Consider the following 17733-nt stretch of genomic DNA (forward strand, 5'->3'; position numbering starts at 1 on the left):
GTTAATGTGCAGTAGAAGAGTACTGCGCATTAAGCATCACAAAAAAATTGCCTTTGCTACTGCACATCAGCACAGCTACTGCAGCTTTATCTAGTACCTCATATTAAAAAGGTACTAAACTTAATGTGCAGTAGCAAAAGTACATTAATGAACATGTAGACACACCCTGCAAGGTTTAAAGACCACTTTCTTAGTTCTTTTAATTTAAAAAGATACATTTAAATATTCATTTTGGACCAATGTATTTGCTTGCTTTTATGACTGACTTTTAGAAACTATCTTGTATGATTGGATGATTTTAATGTTTGTTACCTCAAATCATTGAGAGTGCAGGCCCTAGTTCCATAAGTCTCTATATTATCAGGGTTTTGGTTCCAGAAATATTCAGTGGTAACCAACTGGAAAGACTATGGGAAGGTAAAGCAATCCAGACAAATGATTCTAGTAATCAGAGGACTTTATTTCAAAGCATATTGAAGAGGGGGAAAAAAAAAAAGATGACACCAAAAATGCCACTGACTTCCCTCTGTGATTAGAAGTGTGGCATTTCTGAAACAGCTTTTTCCATGTTGTCAGAGGAAATAAGGAATCGATATCACATTTTCACAGCTTTAATTTGTACTAGTGGGAAAAGAGAAAAGAATAGTTAAAACCTAGAGATTTTTTTTTCAAATACAAACATATTTTCTCCCTAAGATGATAGTTCAGTAAAGAGGCATTTCTTGCCAGAAATGTCATTTTCAGGAGTCTAGTTTTACAAAAACCTCACAGAAATACCTACCCATGGTTACCCAAAAGTTGGAGGATTTGTGGGCCTATTTTCACAGGATCTGGTTTGTCAGGAATGACCAGCAATTAGAGTTCCTGATTTTCAGGTAGTAAAGATAAAACCCAAGTTGTCCCCTAGATTTTCTGAAGCATTGGCAAAGATTAAACAATCTTGATCGACAAAATGTCTAAATTTACTCATCCCCTATCTGTTTTTCCAATTTAATATGCTTTCTCCACAAACATGCAAAACGTTTCTCTCCCTACTCAAGCATAGCTGGGGTCTCTGGCTTTCCGTTACCTCTTCCTGCCTCCTCCCCAGTTTCAAATGGAAGCTTCTTTGCAGGGCGTATTGTAGACTGCAACTTTGGATTCATCTGAAAAAGAAAAGAAAGATAACATTCATATTCCTGTGAGGAATCACTCCATTGCCAGCACATGCACATCCATGATCGTATGCATGCCAGGTTCCTAAGCAGCTATATGGTCTTCCCTGTTGTCAAGGCACCAAAGTCTGAGGCTCTTCAGTGCCCAAGGTTTGCCATGAGTGTACTGGCAATATACAGAAGGGAGGACAATCAGTGAGCAGGGAAATTGTTTCTGACATGCAGTTTGGATAGCAGAATGCATGTTCATAGGGAGCAGAATGAATGTCCCTCTCCACACAGGCTCTGGACATGTCTAATTATCTGCTAAGAGAGAGATCATGGCATTTATTCTGGATCTGGAAAAGAACATGGAACTTTATTGTGTATTTGCATCATGCAAGCCACAGATACTTTGTGATACAGGCTACAACCAAAGCTACTTAAGTCTCCAACTACTAGGGCAATAATAGGGTAGATGGGTAAGACATGCCAGATAAGGCAAGACAAAAGCATTGACCCTGGTGGCTCACTCACTTTTGCTTTAAGGCTGGGTCTGTAATAAGAGGGCAAAAGCCAATGAGTGAACAAGGTTAAGGGGGAGCAACTAGTAGGGAAGGTAAATTATAGCAGTATCAGTTTCCCTCCTGGCTTGTGTTAATTAGGCAGTGAACAAGTTGGGGAAATTCTCAGTGTCTCTCCTTAAGCTCATGTGATTACAATACTCATGTGCTTTCTACCCATGTCTGCTAAGAACTAAAAACTGAGCAAAAGCAGACCTGTAAAGAGGAACCTACATTAGATAGGGAAATGATACATATTTTACATTTAATCAGCCACCTCCCACCCTCTAGCTAAGACTGGGATTAATAGTTTGATTCAAAGGGCATTTATTCAGCCCAACCAAGCCTCTTACCTGTTTGATAATAATCATATATTAGCACAGAAGCTGGCTGGATATTAGATATAGGAAGGCTTTGTTCAATGCTGAAAGAGAAACGGATTCCCTCCTGGGAAACCTGGGAGCAGGACAGAAAAAACATGTCAGACTTTGTTTCTTTTAATATGCACTTCACAGAATGAGGCAGCACAAACACATTTCCAAACCAGAAAAGGATGCACATTACAACTCTTCAACTTTCCAATTCTCCTAGGCTGGTAAGATTGTTGATAAGCCAGTTAAATAGCTAAAGAAATCAGTTGCTAGCTACATCTTATGGTAAAACAACCACGTCCTGTTGCTTTTTCCTCATCTCTAGATTCCATTTTTTTTCCCTGTTGAAGGCCTTGACTAGGTCTTGATTATTGTATCCTCTGCATTTCTCATTCTTCCCCCTGCAGCAGCTCCAAGAAGTCACTGCCAGTTATCTTGGTCTTCCAAGGCTGGTTCTAACCAGGTCAGCACACTCCTTTCATCTCACTATTGGCTTCTTGTTTCTTGCCCCACTAGATTTAAGATCCTTGGCCTCTCCCTTAATTCTTTCCTCGGTTCCCTGAAGAACTGTTTTGGTGTGCTTAGGCTGCATCTGCTTCTTTCTCAGATCTGAGGAAGGGCACTCTGTGCCCAAAAGCCACTTTAACAGCTCTTCTAGCTAATGAAATTGGTCCAGTAGAAGATACTACCAAACAAATCTTGCTTTTCATTGTAAAGCACTTTGAGGCATAAGGCTAAAAAGCACTATGTAAATTGCAATGTATTACCATTTCTCCTGTCTCCTTCCTCCTCTTGCTATATTAACATCAATTACATTTTAACCAATGTTAACCCATTCCCCATGTTCTTTATTACCATATTTTCTTGCATACAACATGTCATCATATAAGATATTCATCCTGCCTTTTAAAAGCAAGGTGTAAGGAAAAAAAGATCCGTTCTTGAAAACACTTGTAAGTTGCAGTAAGTAACCAAGTAGCTGCAGCCCAGCCTGCTCACTGTATAGCTCCCTGTGAAGCAAGTGTAGTATGACCTTTACCACCTCCCCTCTGCAGGAACTGCTCTATCTGAAGGCTTATGCTGCAGGAACTGTTATAACTGTATTTCCTTGCTTATACTGTGCATCCCAATTTCCAGCAGCTGATTGTAGAAAGAAAATAAAGTTTGTTGCAGGTGATACTGGGAGGAGGAGGGGACGGTGCTCCTCTAATAGATCTGGGATAGGATCATATCTATCCTCAGCGTATCAAATCCCTGTATATAAAACAGTGAATGACACTGAACCTGTAAAGCACTTGGAGATCTCTTGATGTGCTATTTAAGCACATTTACTTAAATCCAAGACAGGGGTGTTCTCCCATTCAACACTTGGGGGGCTCTCATCTTAGATTTGAGTGCAAGTAGGGGGATGTAATGGCTGCAGCTGTGGCTGTGCCTGCAGCTGCGTTGCTAAGCCTGGGGTCAGAGTCTCAGCTACTGCCCACCTCTGCCACCTGCTTCCTGCAGCCCCCACTCCTCAAGCTTTTGTTCTCCTTTGCTTCTGCTGTCCTCCCCCATTTGCTACTATCACTTGCCCTCCTGTTGCAGCTCTAGCCTCAGGCAGACAGCACAGAGCACAAGCTGCTTCTGCCCCTCCACAACCTACTCAGTGGTGGTGGAAGCTCTGGTCTGAGTGCCAGAGGTGGGGCTGGAGCTGCGGCCACCACAACAGCTGCTGTGTGGCCAGGTGGGGGTCAGAGGCAGCTTGTGCTCTGTGCTCCCTGCCCCACGCTGGAGCTGGGTCCCAGCTGGAGCTGTGACAGGAAGGTAAGTGGAGGCAGCGGCAGAGCAGGGTGGGAAGGAAGTGGCATGGTCGCAAAGAGCAGTGGGGAGGCAGCACAGGGGCAGATGAGAGGGTGGGGGAAGCAGGTGGGGGTCAAGTGTTGGGGAGGCATGGTGCCTGGCAGTGCAGGCAACATGGAGAGGGGCAAGTGTCAGGAGGTGTGGGGTGGTAGCAAGTGCAGGGGAGGCAGGTGGCAAGGAGCACAGGCACTGCAGGAAGGGCAGGCATGAGGTGCAGTCACCAGGCTGGCAAGGATGCAGACAGCTGGAGTACAAATGGTGCAGAGGATAGGCAGCAAGGTGCAGGGGTCATGCCACTCGACTCCTCTGCTACCTGTTCCTCCCACCACCTTCCCCTGCTTGCCTTGCTGCAGTGGAGGGGATGAATTTAAGATGACCCCCCAATAATTAGATTCTATACATGGAATATCATAACAAGTTTAGAATTTTTCTATGTCTAGACTCTAATTATTGGGGGGGGGGGGGTCTTAAATTCAATGTCATCTTGGATTCTGGTAAATACAGTAGATCTCATTCTAATTAGCAGCAGCAGCAGCAGCAGCAGCAGCAGACATATTTAGATTATAATCTCTGGGGCAGGGAGTGAGGTTTATCTATATTTGCAAAATGCTGTATAAGTGTGTAGCTCTCTGGTAAAGATTAATAATGAATTCACAACTCTGTCTTTCCAGGACACTTCATGGTAACTGTATTCCTATTCACCTGCATTACAGTTTACTTATTTCAGTTTTCCCAGACAGCAATAGAACAGGGATAACCTAGTGGTCTGCCTAGATTCCTGGGCTTTGACCATGTCACTGAAACAGCCTGCGTTAAAAATTACAGGGTGGCAACAACACCTTTAAGCCTTTCAGTAAGGAATGATGAAAACTGGCGTGTTGCTGATCAGCTCACAGTGAGTTCATTCTTTTATTTGGGAGTCTGCTTTATTACCAAATTTAACAAACACTGGAGATGTAAGGCACATCTTTCTCCAAGCTTACCTTCTCCAAGTAGAAGATGACATGGTCATTCTTGGTCTCCACATGCATCACCACACGACTGTTCTGAAGCTTTAAACAAGGAAAATTATACCGATTTTAAACAGAAGAGAAATTCCCAAACCTATACTAAATAGCCACTTGTGGTAGGCACATTCTTATACGGCTACAGTGACATCTAGTGGCCAAGACAAGTAATATAAAAGGTTGAGAAATGTGATGGTCTAGATCCAATGAAACACAGAACAGTGCAAAATTCACAATTTTCTGCATTTTATTCTGAACTTAAAATAAGGTCCACACTGGCAGAAAATACGAAATAAATTACCAGTTTTTCCTCAGTCCAGCCTAACCTAGTCTCCTGTGGAATGTATCTTTTCTTTTCAAAAACAGGTAACTGTTTGGGGGCAAATAGCTGTACAATCAAAACATGTACAAATAAATGTTTTCAGTGCAAAAGGATGTCCCTTTTCTAACTGACATGATAAGAAAAATGGGTAGGATGCAGAATAGTTTTAAAAGTTTCTGTGCAACAGTCTGATTAAAAAAAGGTAGAGATTTCACAGGGCTCCAGACCAGTGATCCTCAGGCAGAGAGGTATGGCATCCTGGGGTGCTGTAGCATCCCTTTAAGGGTGCCACTGTGTGCCGTGCAATGTTGGCATTGTTAAGTGGTGCAAATATCACATGTTTCACTGAAACTGTATTGCATACATAAGGGCATTGTCCAAATGACACAATATCCAGGCAGAGATGCAGGAAAATAGACGTCAGGCATGGTGCCCAAGATTGGAGTCATAATTGTCCATGCCTTACTTCATCCAATGAATAGCTACCAACAGAGTGGATGGTCATATGTCCAGCTGCTTAAAACTGAATTCACCACCTGGTTCAGCTCCTCAGTTTGCTAACAGGGCCCCTTTTTTTCTCCAGCCCAACCTATAGTATCCCATAACCCAGCATTTCTCAACCTGTGGGTTGTGACCCAAAAGTGGCTCACAAGAATATATGAAAGGGTCAAAAACAAACTTTAAAAATGGATTCTTCTTTAAAGGAGAAAAACGTGGGAAACTGTGGCTTTTCCCTTGCAGGCTGGCAGGAGTTCCTGCCTAGGAAGGGCTGCTTTGGGATCTCCATGTCCCACATACACCCCTCCTGCCTCACACACTGGGGAGCTGGGGCCTGGAGGCAGTCAGTTGGGAGTGAGGGGCACTGGGTCCGGATGGTTATTGAAGTTTACAAATGGGTCCTGGTACAAAAAAGGTTGAGCGCCACTGCCATAACCAATTTTGCTCCTGTTCACCCCATGCTCCCATCATTTACCTCCTGCAGGGATGATTTGATAGGTACAAAGCCTGAGAGCATCTTCACATCAATAATGGCCATGTTGGACTCACTGCGCTGCCCAGCGTAACTGAAATGAGAGATACCCCATTAGTTTGGCTCATGAAGTAGAAACACAATGACCCTTTCAACATGTGAAGTCTCCCCATTCAGCTATATTGGAGGATGGTCGGATTAGCAATAGTCCCACTTGACTTACTGCCACTACAAACCAGTAACACACTAACTCATTTTTCCTAACTCCCTTTCCTGACACTTTACCCCAGCAGCTGGGATGATGTGGGAGGTTACCTGGCGGAGATGACAAGATCAAACTTTGGTGGGAAGTTGCTTGTGCAGGAAGCATTAGTTGGCTGTGCAGAGAGAGAAAACCTAGAGTCTTCCCCAGACATGTGGATGTTGTACCTCAGTGTTGTCTAGAAGAAATAAAATGTGTCAGGCAGCAAAAGAAGGGAGCTCTGCTGAGCTTATCAGCTGAAGGTCCTGAGGATCAGGGTGCTGGGCACTAGTTTACCTGCATGTAGACACAGCCTTTGCCATTCACTTCCACCTTGTACTCCCCTGGGACACTGGGCAGGGAAGTCTGCTGCAGCAGGAAGCGGTTTTTATTGTTCACCTGGAAGACTTTATTTGAAAGATTCTTGGACTTGATCTCAACTGTGTTTTGACCATCCTTGGAGAAGGTGAGATACGCGTACTTGGCTAGAGCTCGGATAGCAACAACGGTGTCCTGAAAAGTACAACATGATCAGAAACAGACTCAGCTGGGATATGATGCATGAGATTAACATAAGTCATATACACTCCAAAGACACTATTATCTCCCCCAGTTAAGACAGAAAGAAAAGTGGGGCTTTGCGGCTTGAATTATCCCAAGACACCTACATATCATTGTCTGCCACTATTGTGTGAATATGGGCCAAATATTATTTAATCGGATTTAAAGAATGCAAAAAACATTTCTATGCATAAGAGTCTGATATGTCTTGGCAATTAAAGACAAGCACAAGAGCACAATATACCCAGCAGCATTAAAAGCAAATATTAAAAGAGGAAATAGTAACTCAGTTCAGGCAATTGATGACTCAGTCTATTAAAGAGCTACCCAACCCTGTCATCTCTCAACACATACCCTTTAACCTCTCCAGTACCCTGTCAAGTAAATTATTTTAGGTCACCAGATTTAGGCTATTTTTGACACAAGGAGGAAGTGAGTTCCGAGGTCTTACTCTTCTCATCAGAAATACCAAGCAGAAATACCCATAATATATAGGAGAGCTAGAAGACTGTTTTCTGGGTCTGCTTCTTCTAACATGAGGGAAAAGTCACCTGGGAGGAGGAGAAGCCCCCATATGGATTCTGTTGTTTGACGACCCACTGCACAATCTGAGACATGTATGACAAGTCCTTTGGAGTCGTAGTGGATTGGTTGAGCAGTGCCAGCAGCACATAGTTGGTCAGTTCAATCTCTGCAGAGGAGGCCTGCAAGTAGAAGGGGGAGTTGCCTGGTGGTGGCTTCTTTGTCAGCTCCCAATAAATCCAGCCAGCTGAGAACAGAATAGGGATGGTGAGGAGCCTAAAGAATGAACTAGTGATTACCTTACTATTTTGTCATGTGGACTAGTACAGTCTGCTGGTTACCACTCATCTTTTGCCCAGGACTAGCCAGTTTGGGAACTTCTGGGCTTATTTCTGAATGACAAGGGATCAGGGTTTTCCTTCAGCAAGACAGGGTGCGTCTACACGAGACATTTACTGAGGAATTGCCTGTTTAGCTCCACAGTAAATGTCTTGGCATCTATACGTACAGCCCTATTAGGCCTCAGTAAACTAATAAACTCCACAGCAGGATAGTACTTATAAATACAAGTACTATCCTGCTGCAGAGTTTTTTACTCTGCAGCAATGCATGTGTAGATGTTGATGTGGCTGGGTGAGGCACAAGGGTGCTACAGTGCAGGGACCCTTGTGCCCCAGCCAGACTCTCTGCAGCACATTAAGCTGAGGCACAGCAGCCTCTGGCTGACAGGCTGACCCCGTGTATTCCATGCCAGCGGGGCTGCTCTAACTTAGTTCAATGTGCTCTGGTCCCGGGTGCACACGTAAACACAGTGCCCAGGAGCAATAAACCCTGGTGCGATAAGCATTAATATGTGCTCCCAAAGCAATAGATGGGGGAAATGCAAACAGAAGTCAATCAAAAGAAAGGAAATTGGGCTGTGAGAACACTAGGCTTTGGTTTTCCCTTTGGCTTAGGGCACAAAGTAGAGAGAAGTTCAAAGAATCGATGATTGGTTTCAGAGAAAGCCTAGCCAAGGTTAATATGGAATGGGAAGAGTATTTTTTTTGATGCCACAGACTATTCACCCAAACTCCTTTAAATGCCTGCCATGGAAGAATTTCAAATGACCCTTACCAATTTTGGTAGCTGATTTGTCCAACTTGTCCAAGAAGAATCTGTGTTTTGCTTTATTGCCTGCTAAGCCATAAGTGTAGGCTAGGAGGGCCTGGTCATACAAATTGGTGACTCCATTGCTAGCAACAGCCTCCAGACACTTCAGGCCATTCTGAACCACAGTGTGCTGGAAATGAAAACACAGTTTAGGGTCTGTGGTGTACAATCCAGCATGTTTGCTTTCCCTATAACAGTGGGGGGCGGGGAGGAAGAGACAACCTTGTTGGAGCGTGCCACAGATTAACCCCATACCCTCCTCAAGTGCCATTCCATTCCCTTTTCCCTGTCTGATCTGCTGCTATGCTTTTTGCTCTCAGCCCTGTGCTCCCTGCCTGATTTGTTGCTTTGTTTTCTGCTTTCTGCCTTATCTGCTACTGTGCTGCCAGTCTCATCCCTGATCTGCCATGTGCCACACAAAGAGGCTGCCTGTACCACTTGAGGCACTCATGCCACAGATTGGCCACACCTACCTTGAAAGATTTCAGCTATTCTTTGAACTGGCACTACTGGAATCTCATGATGACAGTATGGCTAGTTCATTTCTGAAGGTGTTGAATGAAAAGTGGTGTATAAAAGAGGCATTGTTATTATTGTCGTTGCTATCTGATGTAAGCTAAGAGAAATAATCACTCTTCAGCCTGGAAGAAGAGTGATTATTCAGCTCTGGGTGAGTGTGCATCTATTCTGGCTTATAAGTCACCAAGAAAATTAACCATGTTGTCTCCTCACCATGTGAGTTACATCTGGGCCACCCAACTTGGAATTCTGATGTGCAAATAATGGTATTGCACCCGTGTAATTGAAGCAGAATTTGATCCTATGGAATGTTTTTTTAATATCTGTCTTGGATACTTTTTTGGTACTCAGACCCATCCTACCTGAGCACCTGGCCCTCTATAACAGTGCTGTCCAACTTGCAGCTCACAGGCCTTACATGGCTTATGAAAAATTAAGCTGTGACCTCCAAACACTTGCCTAGCTGCTACTCCTGCCACCACCCCAGCTGCTGTTCCCCCTGGGATCTCAGCTCCCCTCCCCCCCCCCCATCTTCCTCCTCTAGCTTCAGTTTCCTTCCACTGCTCTGGGGACAGGGTGAGGTGGTGTAGCCCTTTGTGACCCACGGGTCCCAGGCAGCCTACAGCTCAGGGCAGCTCAGGGTCCCGGCATGGTAGTGTGGGTTCCCATGCAGTTTGACATGGCAGGGTGCAGAGGGGGAGTGGAGGGAGCCTGCACACAGCACAGCTAACTGGAAAGAAGAGGCACTGAAGGCACAGAAGGGGGCCAGCATGGTATGTGGCATCAGGAACCTGCAGCTCACATAGGTGCAGGACATGGCCCCTGACCATTCGAAAACTAGCAATAGCAGAGGGGAACTGCATTCAGGCCCCTCCCATTCCAGGTACCACCCTGCAAACTTCTTTTCTGTTGCTAACAAGGATGTGGGAAAATGAAAACACAATTCAGCTCCAAGGTCCCAGAGTGAATTTTCCAGGCTAAAGGCTAGAAAATCTGCTGCATGCTGAACAAATTCAATCTGGATTGAATTTGATCAGAAACATTCTTTTCTAAAGCAACGGATTTCTTATTGGTAGTAAGGAGTTCTAGTGATAAATCGGGCTATACCTACAGTTAAATTGAAGACAGGACACATGATTAATCCCCATCATATGTCAGGTGCTTATTGCACTTCTGAGCCCATCTACATACAACAACTCTGGTACAGAACTTTTGGTTTCTTCTTATAGAAACACAGTGATTCAAAGCCAGCATCTAAGGCATAGCTGAAGCAAAGGGACACTGCATAGCCGATTACTTTTCTGCTGCTTGTGACACTTGACTGGCCAGTCTAAGAAGTCAGGAAAATGTTTACTTCATACCGAGGTGGAGTGTCCAGCTTCAAGAAAAGCTGCAATGACATAGGCTGTGAGTGAAAGTCCACTGTCTCCACCCTGAACAGGAAAGAAAGGAGAAATAGGTCAATAGGCTTGTTCCAGATAAGCTTTCAGGTATCATGTACCTGCGTCTTGGCACCTGGAAGTTTTTCTGTAGGCCAGTACTCAAAAAGGTAAGTATTCCCACTCAAGGGAACTTATATGCTGTGTGTGCATACATAAACTGAAGTGAATATGTCAAATTTGACTTTATTTACTGTAATGAGCGCAAATGACTTGTGAGTTTACTGGGAGTTTATACTTGTAAAACAGAGGCAAACATGGCCTGTGGTTCCTAGTTAAATGCATATATATATATCACATATATGCATATTTATATATTATATTATAAAACTTCCATATTTCTCTCATCCCTGATCTGCCATGTGCCACACAAAGAGGCTGCCTGTACCACTTGAGACACTCATGCCACAGATTGGCCACACCTACCCTAAAAGATTCCAGCTATTCTTTGAACTGGCACTACTGGAATCTCATGATGACAGTATGGCTGGTTCATTTCGGAAGGTACTGAATGAAAAGTGCTGTATAAAAGAGGCATTGTTTGATAGATAGATAGATAGATCGATCGATCGATCTGGGGAATAAAACTCAGAACTTTCATCTAAAAAATTCATGCTGCTTCTATGACACTACCTGCTGGGAGTTTTAAGGGTCATACCTTGCCTGTGGGAGGGCCCTTAGAAAAAAATGCTAGAGAGGGCAGGTTTGAACATCTCGGCAGCAGGGCAGTGTCAGACTGTTTCACAGTTCTATCCTAATGATGGGTGGGACTGGAATTTAGGAATAAGATGAAATCAATCACCTTCAAAGCATTGTTGAAATGGTTCCCATCCTTTTGGAAGCAACCATCTGGATTCTGTTTCTTTGACAGCCAGATCAGGGTCTGCTGCTGCACTTGGCTGTCAATGTAGATGCAGCACGTGGCTTCAGCGAAGGACTTGTACACAAAGGCTGTCAGCCTGCAGAGGAACCACGTAGACTGGAGTGAGGAGGAGTTGCAGAAGAGACTGTCTTGTGGTCACCTGGCAGCTTTCTTTCCCCCTTCCACTTTGTGGCAGTGAGGAGGATAGGGTGTGGAGGAGGCATGTCACAACTCTGATCTGATCTCATATAAATCTCTGCACCATGGTACCTTGAGATGCTCCATGGATGAGCAGTGCTAGCTGAAGAAGCCTGCTACCCAAACACACCGGTAGGATCAGGGCAACTCTAATTATAGCCACAATGTATCAAGTGCCTTCATACAGTTTGCCTGTCCCCTTGAGCCATCTGTCCACATAAGCTGGGACTGAACTGGAATAAGTGCACTAGGAATGAAAAGCTTCATCTCCCACTCGCCAATCCTGATGGAATATCCATTCCTCCTCCCCTAACCTCTGTCCAGTGTTCAGATTGTAACCAGTACCCCAGTGGTAAAAAGCTTCAGCCCCACTGATCTGGCCAGTCTTCTAGCTTACACCTTTCTCCCTGACTACAGAATCAGATTCTGGAGGTACTCCCATATCAGAAACAACTTCTCTAAGCACAAGGGGCCCCAAAGAGATTCCCAGCTCTCACCATACGTTCCCTTGTTCATCTCTGTCCCCAAAGGTGCTGTATGATCCATCTGCACGTTTGTAGGACAGCTGCTTCTGATATCCTGAAAACACATCAAAGAAGACACATTTTCCAACAATAATGGGCCTGTTTCTCTGTTTCCAATTGAAGCTGTACCCTTTTGCATTTGAGAACAAAAGCAATGTTGGCGACTGGTTTCATTCTAATTGTTTGCGTGTTCCTCTAGCTCATTAGTAACTATTGCATAGTACCGGTATTATGATGGCATTTCAGTGCAAGAAAGCAAGCTGAGGTGGAGGAATCAAAAATCTTCTTACCGCTAGCTAAGTATCCAATGCCCTTGTCTCTGATCTCTTTAGTCAGCTGCCCTGTCTTGTTCAGATAGTCCAGGATGTAGATATTGGGTGTGAAACGAGCCATATTCTGCTCTGCGCAGCCATAGGGCATGTGGAGGAGATTCTCCATGTTCCGTAAGGTAGAGCCCAAGATATCCCCTGAGGAACAGGAGACAGAGTCAGTGCAGTTCAGAGATGCAATTTAGAATACATCACTTTTTGGTACCAGTGAAACAGCAACACCAAGGGCAGGACAGGGAAGAACTGGGTCCTTTATTTTTTATATAAATATTAAACTTACCAGTGACAGAAAAATATACTCTGGCTGATCCGTCCACTACGTTTAGTGGCAGCTTCAGGGATATTGCACCAGAGTTTGCTTGGCCTGCTGATAAAACATAATGCTAATAGAGAAAAAACAATCCCTCTCCCTGTCACAATATCTTTTCCCAACAGACAATACACTCTAAGCATCATATCATCCAAGTGAACTGGGCCACTATTCCTTTCTTCAGTCTACATGAAGAAACTTATCGTGAAGAGAGGTGAAGTCACTTGCCCAGGGAGCCAGTGGCAGAACTGAGAAATCTATTTTCTTGCCTGTGTGAAGAATAATTTTGACCCTCCCATGTGGAGAATAGTATCTATGACACCCAGCTGAGCTGTTTCCATTCTGTGTGCCTACGTCCAGTAGCCATTACCTAAACACTGAAGAACTGCACTGGCAGCTGAGAGCAATGGCACTGAAACTAAGCGAGCTATTTCTATTGCCCAAGAAAGAGAGGTATGTGAAAAGCAAACTCACAGCCTTATGGCAGAAGTAGGTAATGTTGCCGAAACCTTTTATTGCAAAGAATGAAGGTATTAGTATGGAGGCAGGGAGGGAGGGAGGCTGACTTGGAAATGTTGGAATCTAAAAGCCACTCTCCAGTCAGTCACCGATGCATTTATAACCTTGGCTGCATAGCAGGGGGGAATTTGAAAAGATGCCCTTACCTTTTGTACACATGAGGTCACTCTGGGTCACCTCCTTTTTGATGCCTTCAGGCTGATTAGTGTGGAAAAATGGAGAGGCAAGAAGAGGAGAGAGACAGAACACAACAATGAACCCAGGGACAAAAATGATATCATAAAACATGTTTGTGCCAAGTGGGGCACCATTGGGTTATGCAGCTGTTACACATCCAGCCTTCCACTTCTGAGTTCACAAAGTGACTTCCCTGCCATTTCATGAGATCACTCCCTGTCTTACAGACTGCACCTTTTGCTCTGTATAGATTAGTGGTGCTCATAAACCTATCTGGCCCCTTAGGCTGGATGAGTGATGTGGGACCATTCCATGGGCTGGATCCTTATTGTGGGATTGGTCCACAGGGTGTGATGTCTTGCACCAGCCCAGCCCACACACTTAATGTGGCCATGGAGCAACTCTGTGCATCAGCCCAACCCCAGCCAAATGATATGGCTCTGTGGGCCAGATTCAGCCCCTGGGTCCTTACACCACTGGTATAGACCATTCCTACTCTGCATGAAGGGGACAGAAGGTGCTCCCATCTGGAGACACCTATGCCCAGTTCCACTTGGTGGGGAGGAAGGTGGTAGTTTCCAGAAGAAATGGAAATGACTTCTCTCTATCTTGTCCTGTGGCATAGCTGCCTACACAACAAAGGCCAAATCATGCTTTCATCCCTGCAGCATCATGGTGGAAACAGGACAAAGGCACAAAAAAACCTGTCAGGGCTCTCCCCAAAACTAGGGTTCATCTCTTTCCCTCTGCACCCAGAAGGTAAAAGTAAATGCTGACCCCACAAGGGAAGGGTTCATGAGATGCCTGCCAGATGTCACAGATGACTGTCAGTTCAGCCTCTGCTACATATGGAAACCCCATTTGAGGCCACTGCACAGACAGCTGACTGTCTGTGGCCACAGCTCCATAGAGCAGAAGAGAGAACTAATGACAGATAGATCATCATTCACAGTTAAAGGAGCTGCCTCTTCAGTTTAAGTGGGATGGCTTGTGTTGTGGGTGCTAAAGGCCCATTGAACCGATGAAATACAGTGGCTTCATTATAGTTGCATGGGGATAAGGCTTAACTAAAAGCAGTGTCTGATCAAAGTTAGTCTCAGCATATAAGGGACAGTAGAATTCAAATATGGGGTGGGAGGGTACAGTGTGTAGAAACCTGTTTGGAGAAAGTGGACTGATCTCTGTGCTTAGCAAGCACTTTCACTAACTCTTCCACAGATGACACATCTCATTGTTCTCTCAGGAAAATTGGTTGGTAGGATTCTTGGGGTCACTTAGAAATAGATCATCCATGCCCCGCCAACTAACTTTTCTTGTACCCTAGACCAGGACAAGGGGTGAAAACTCTATAGCTTGTTTCAGACTCAGAGTTAGTGTTAGGATGTTTTAGAGAGAATGAGCCAAATAAAACCAAGAGAGAAGAAAGTGCCAGGGGGAGTTGGAATGTCCTACCATACCTCGACTAGCAGCTTTTGGATGATTGTGTCTTTCCATACTATCTTGTTTGCCGAAGGACCATTCCCAGCGGTTCCGTCACTTGATCGCGTCTCAGCAGTAATTGTGAAGTTCACTTCACCTGAAAGAACCAGCCCACAAGCTCGTGAAATAAAATATATCCCAAATATCCACAACAGCCACCGGTTTCACTTCATGCTTCTAGAGTGACCTGAGAGTCCTCTGGGAAATTTGCTTCCTTTCAAAGCAGGTTAACCTGAATGAATCCTGTAAGATCTGTCTCTCTTTTATTTTTTTTAAATATATGTCTCATCTCAGACAGAATATTCTAGTTTGAAAATAACTAGAAGTATGTCTTGCTTTTGTTGAAATTGTTCAGTTAATCATTTGCAGGTATCTGCACAGTGGAACCCCCAAATAGTAATTTTCTCCTGCATAAAAAGTATCCTCAAAAGAATTAAGTTACTGTGCAGAACGAGCAGTTTTTCCATAATTAACTTGCAGCTAAAGCCATCTTCTGTTATTCCATGTAGTTTTCACCCTCCAATAATTCTCCAAATAGTTTCAAATGTTCATGGAGTACTCTCAAGAATTTATAGAATGGAAGATTTTATTATTTTTAAGGGAATGTTTAACATAAATTGATTAAACTGCTGAATTTCTTTTCTTCAAAAAATCATAATTTTAGGAAAGTTGGATGAAAACAGTTTATTTTGAGCAGGCCCTTTGAAAATTAAGGAAAAAATAAATGTACTTTTGTTGTTACTTCCAATTTTCTGTACTGACAAATCACCAAATGATCTCTGCTGCTGCTTAAAAAAGAAAGGGCAGAATTGTACTTTATAGACTAATGAAGAGATAGATAAGCTTTTGTGAGTAGCAGCTTACTTGTCAGATGCTATGGCTTTTCAGAGCATCTGATCAAGTGAGATGCTACTTACGAAAGCTTATGCATCTCTGCATAAAGAGCAACTCTGCTCTGCCTTCTACCTGACTTCAGACCAACATGGCTAACTACTTCTCTCTGCCTTTTTAAAATATTGAAAATTTAGGTCCGAATCCCCAGCTGTTTTAAACAAATACAAATGCATTGAAGTCAATGAAGCTACCTCAGTTTATACCAGTTGAGAACTGGGCTCAGGACAAACAGCATACTTCAGTATTTTTCATCGTGATTTTTAATACATAGGGTTATCACTACTGGTGATTAAAGCATGAAATGGGAAGGGTTTTAGGAGGATGACCAGAATATTGTAGAGTGAGAAAAGCTCCAGGGCTGGGCAGATTTGGCATCTGGGCACAGAAAGATCTCATGGGGAAAAAAAGTCTGAAAACGTTTTACATCAAATGAGTGAGCGGAATGATTCATTTCAAGACAGACAGAAATGAACTCTCAGAAGCAGCAAATAGACAGAAAACTAGGGTTTACTTAGCCACAAAAACAACAGAGTTCCCCAAGGCTGACTCTGTAAAGTCTGTCAACACTTAGTTGCGTGACAGAATTGCAGAGTAATAACCATTAAAAAGAAAGTAGCAATATACCATGAAAAAGGGCCAGCCAGAGAAGCTTACCTAATTTGTGTGGGCTCACAGCCCAGATGTAGGTTTTCCTCTCATTTGCACACACCTCCACAACATTGTTCTTTGGGGTGAGGACCTCTGCCTTGTAATCATCTGACTTGGCTAATACAGCACTGATCTGAGAGAAAGACAAAATAAAATCATGAGGAAGCTGTTCCTAAGAGGTTGCTGATAAGCCGATAAGAAGCTATTGTTTTATTCTCTCTGATTCTGGGGGATGTATGCTGATGACACCATAAGGCCAGCAGCAGATCCAGGAGTAGGGTGAGGCCACATTCCCCTTTGATTCTGCAGCACATATACAGCAAGCTCTGAGCTCACTGCTTTTTCAGCACACCCTGCCTGAGCACTGCATGCACAGTGAACTCTGTGAGTTCACCAGCTGATTGGTGCAAGCTCCAGCTGGAATCACTCTGGAATCAGAGTGAAGAAAACAAGGAAGGAAGGACATTACATACCAGGCTACAGGTGTCCATGTAGTTGAAGACATTGGCTATTAAATTAAACCTTTCTCCTCGGACAATGGAGTAGGGCAGGGTGGGATCAACAAAGAAGGGCTGGAAAGCTCTCAGAGAAACAGTTGGGGATATGCCAAACCCAACATAATCCTGCAAGCAGAAGGCACTGGCTTTCCATTCTGTGATGGTGTCAGGGATGACGAGAGAAATGTCAGCCTTTCCAGCAGAGCTGAGGGATGAGAGAGGGAGAGATGAGAGGGATGAGAATAGACTGTGACTATTCAGAAAACGTTATCCAGCATGTCTACAGAAGAGACTCCCAAACTGGCACCATAGTCTCCTTTCCAACTATGTACATACATTCAAATAATCTGGGAGAATTCTCCCAGGTTTGCTCTTTGAGTAGAGACATTTACCCATAGGCGTGTGTACAAGGATTCGAGTGCTGAGGCCCCAAATAGGGGAGACCTTGCAGTGCTGACACTGTGGCTGGAGGTGGGGGAAAGGGGTGGGCTGGAGCAGTGGTTCTCAACCTTTTTTGAATTAGGACCCATTTCTAAACATCAGTGGCCAGTCCCAACCCAGTGCCCCTCACTCTCGACCCACTGCCCCCATCCCCAGGTCCCACCACCCCAGTGTGTGAGGGAGGAGGTAGATGGGTGGGGTGGGGTGGGGGGG

At 44.2% G+C, this 17733-nt stretch overlaps 1 protein-coding gene across 1 annotated transcript in view; it reads right to left on the bottom strand.

Annotated features, from left to right (window-relative positions):
• Nucleotides 1–439: 439 nt before the first annotated feature.
• Nucleotides 440–17733, bottom strand: part of LOC109296604 (ovostatin-like) — a 56037-nt gene continuing 38743 nt past the window's right edge. The window contains exons 19-36 of the mRNA XM_019516074.1: nt 17056–17284; nt 16589–16715; nt 15019–15137; nt 13531–13582; nt 12836–12919; nt 12517–12693; nt 12200–12281; nt 11445–11601; nt 10565–10636; nt 8649–8814; nt 7562–7779; nt 6747–6962; nt 6524–6648; nt 6212–6302; nt 4893–4961; nt 2050–2152; nt 1070–1145; nt 440–621 (exon numbers count right to left, since the gene is read on the bottom strand). Coding sequence (XP_019371619.1) covers nt 1093–1145; nt 2050–2152; nt 4893–4961; nt 6212–6302; nt 6524–6648; nt 6747–6962; nt 7562–7779; nt 8649–8814; nt 10565–10636; nt 11445–11601; nt 12200–12281; nt 12517–12693; nt 12836–12919; nt 13531–13582; nt 15019–15137; nt 16589–16715; nt 17056–17284 — 2140 coding nt within the window. The 3' untranslated portion in view covers nt 440–621; nt 1070–1092. The remainder of the gene's footprint in view (nt 622–1069; nt 1146–2049; nt 2153–4892; nt 4962–6211; nt 6303–6523; nt 6649–6746; nt 6963–7561; nt 7780–8648; nt 8815–10564; nt 10637–11444; nt 11602–12199; nt 12282–12516; nt 12694–12835; nt 12920–13530; nt 13583–15018; nt 15138–16588; nt 16716–17055; nt 17285–17733) is intronic.

The sequence above is a fragment of the Gavialis gangeticus genome, unplaced genomic scaffold (genome assembly GCF_001723915.1).
Source record: "Gavialis gangeticus isolate Ggan-Ray unplaced genomic scaffold, GavGan_comp1, whole genome shotgun sequence".
NCBI lineage: Eukaryota > Metazoa > Chordata > Crocodylia > Gavialidae > Gavialis > Gavialis gangeticus.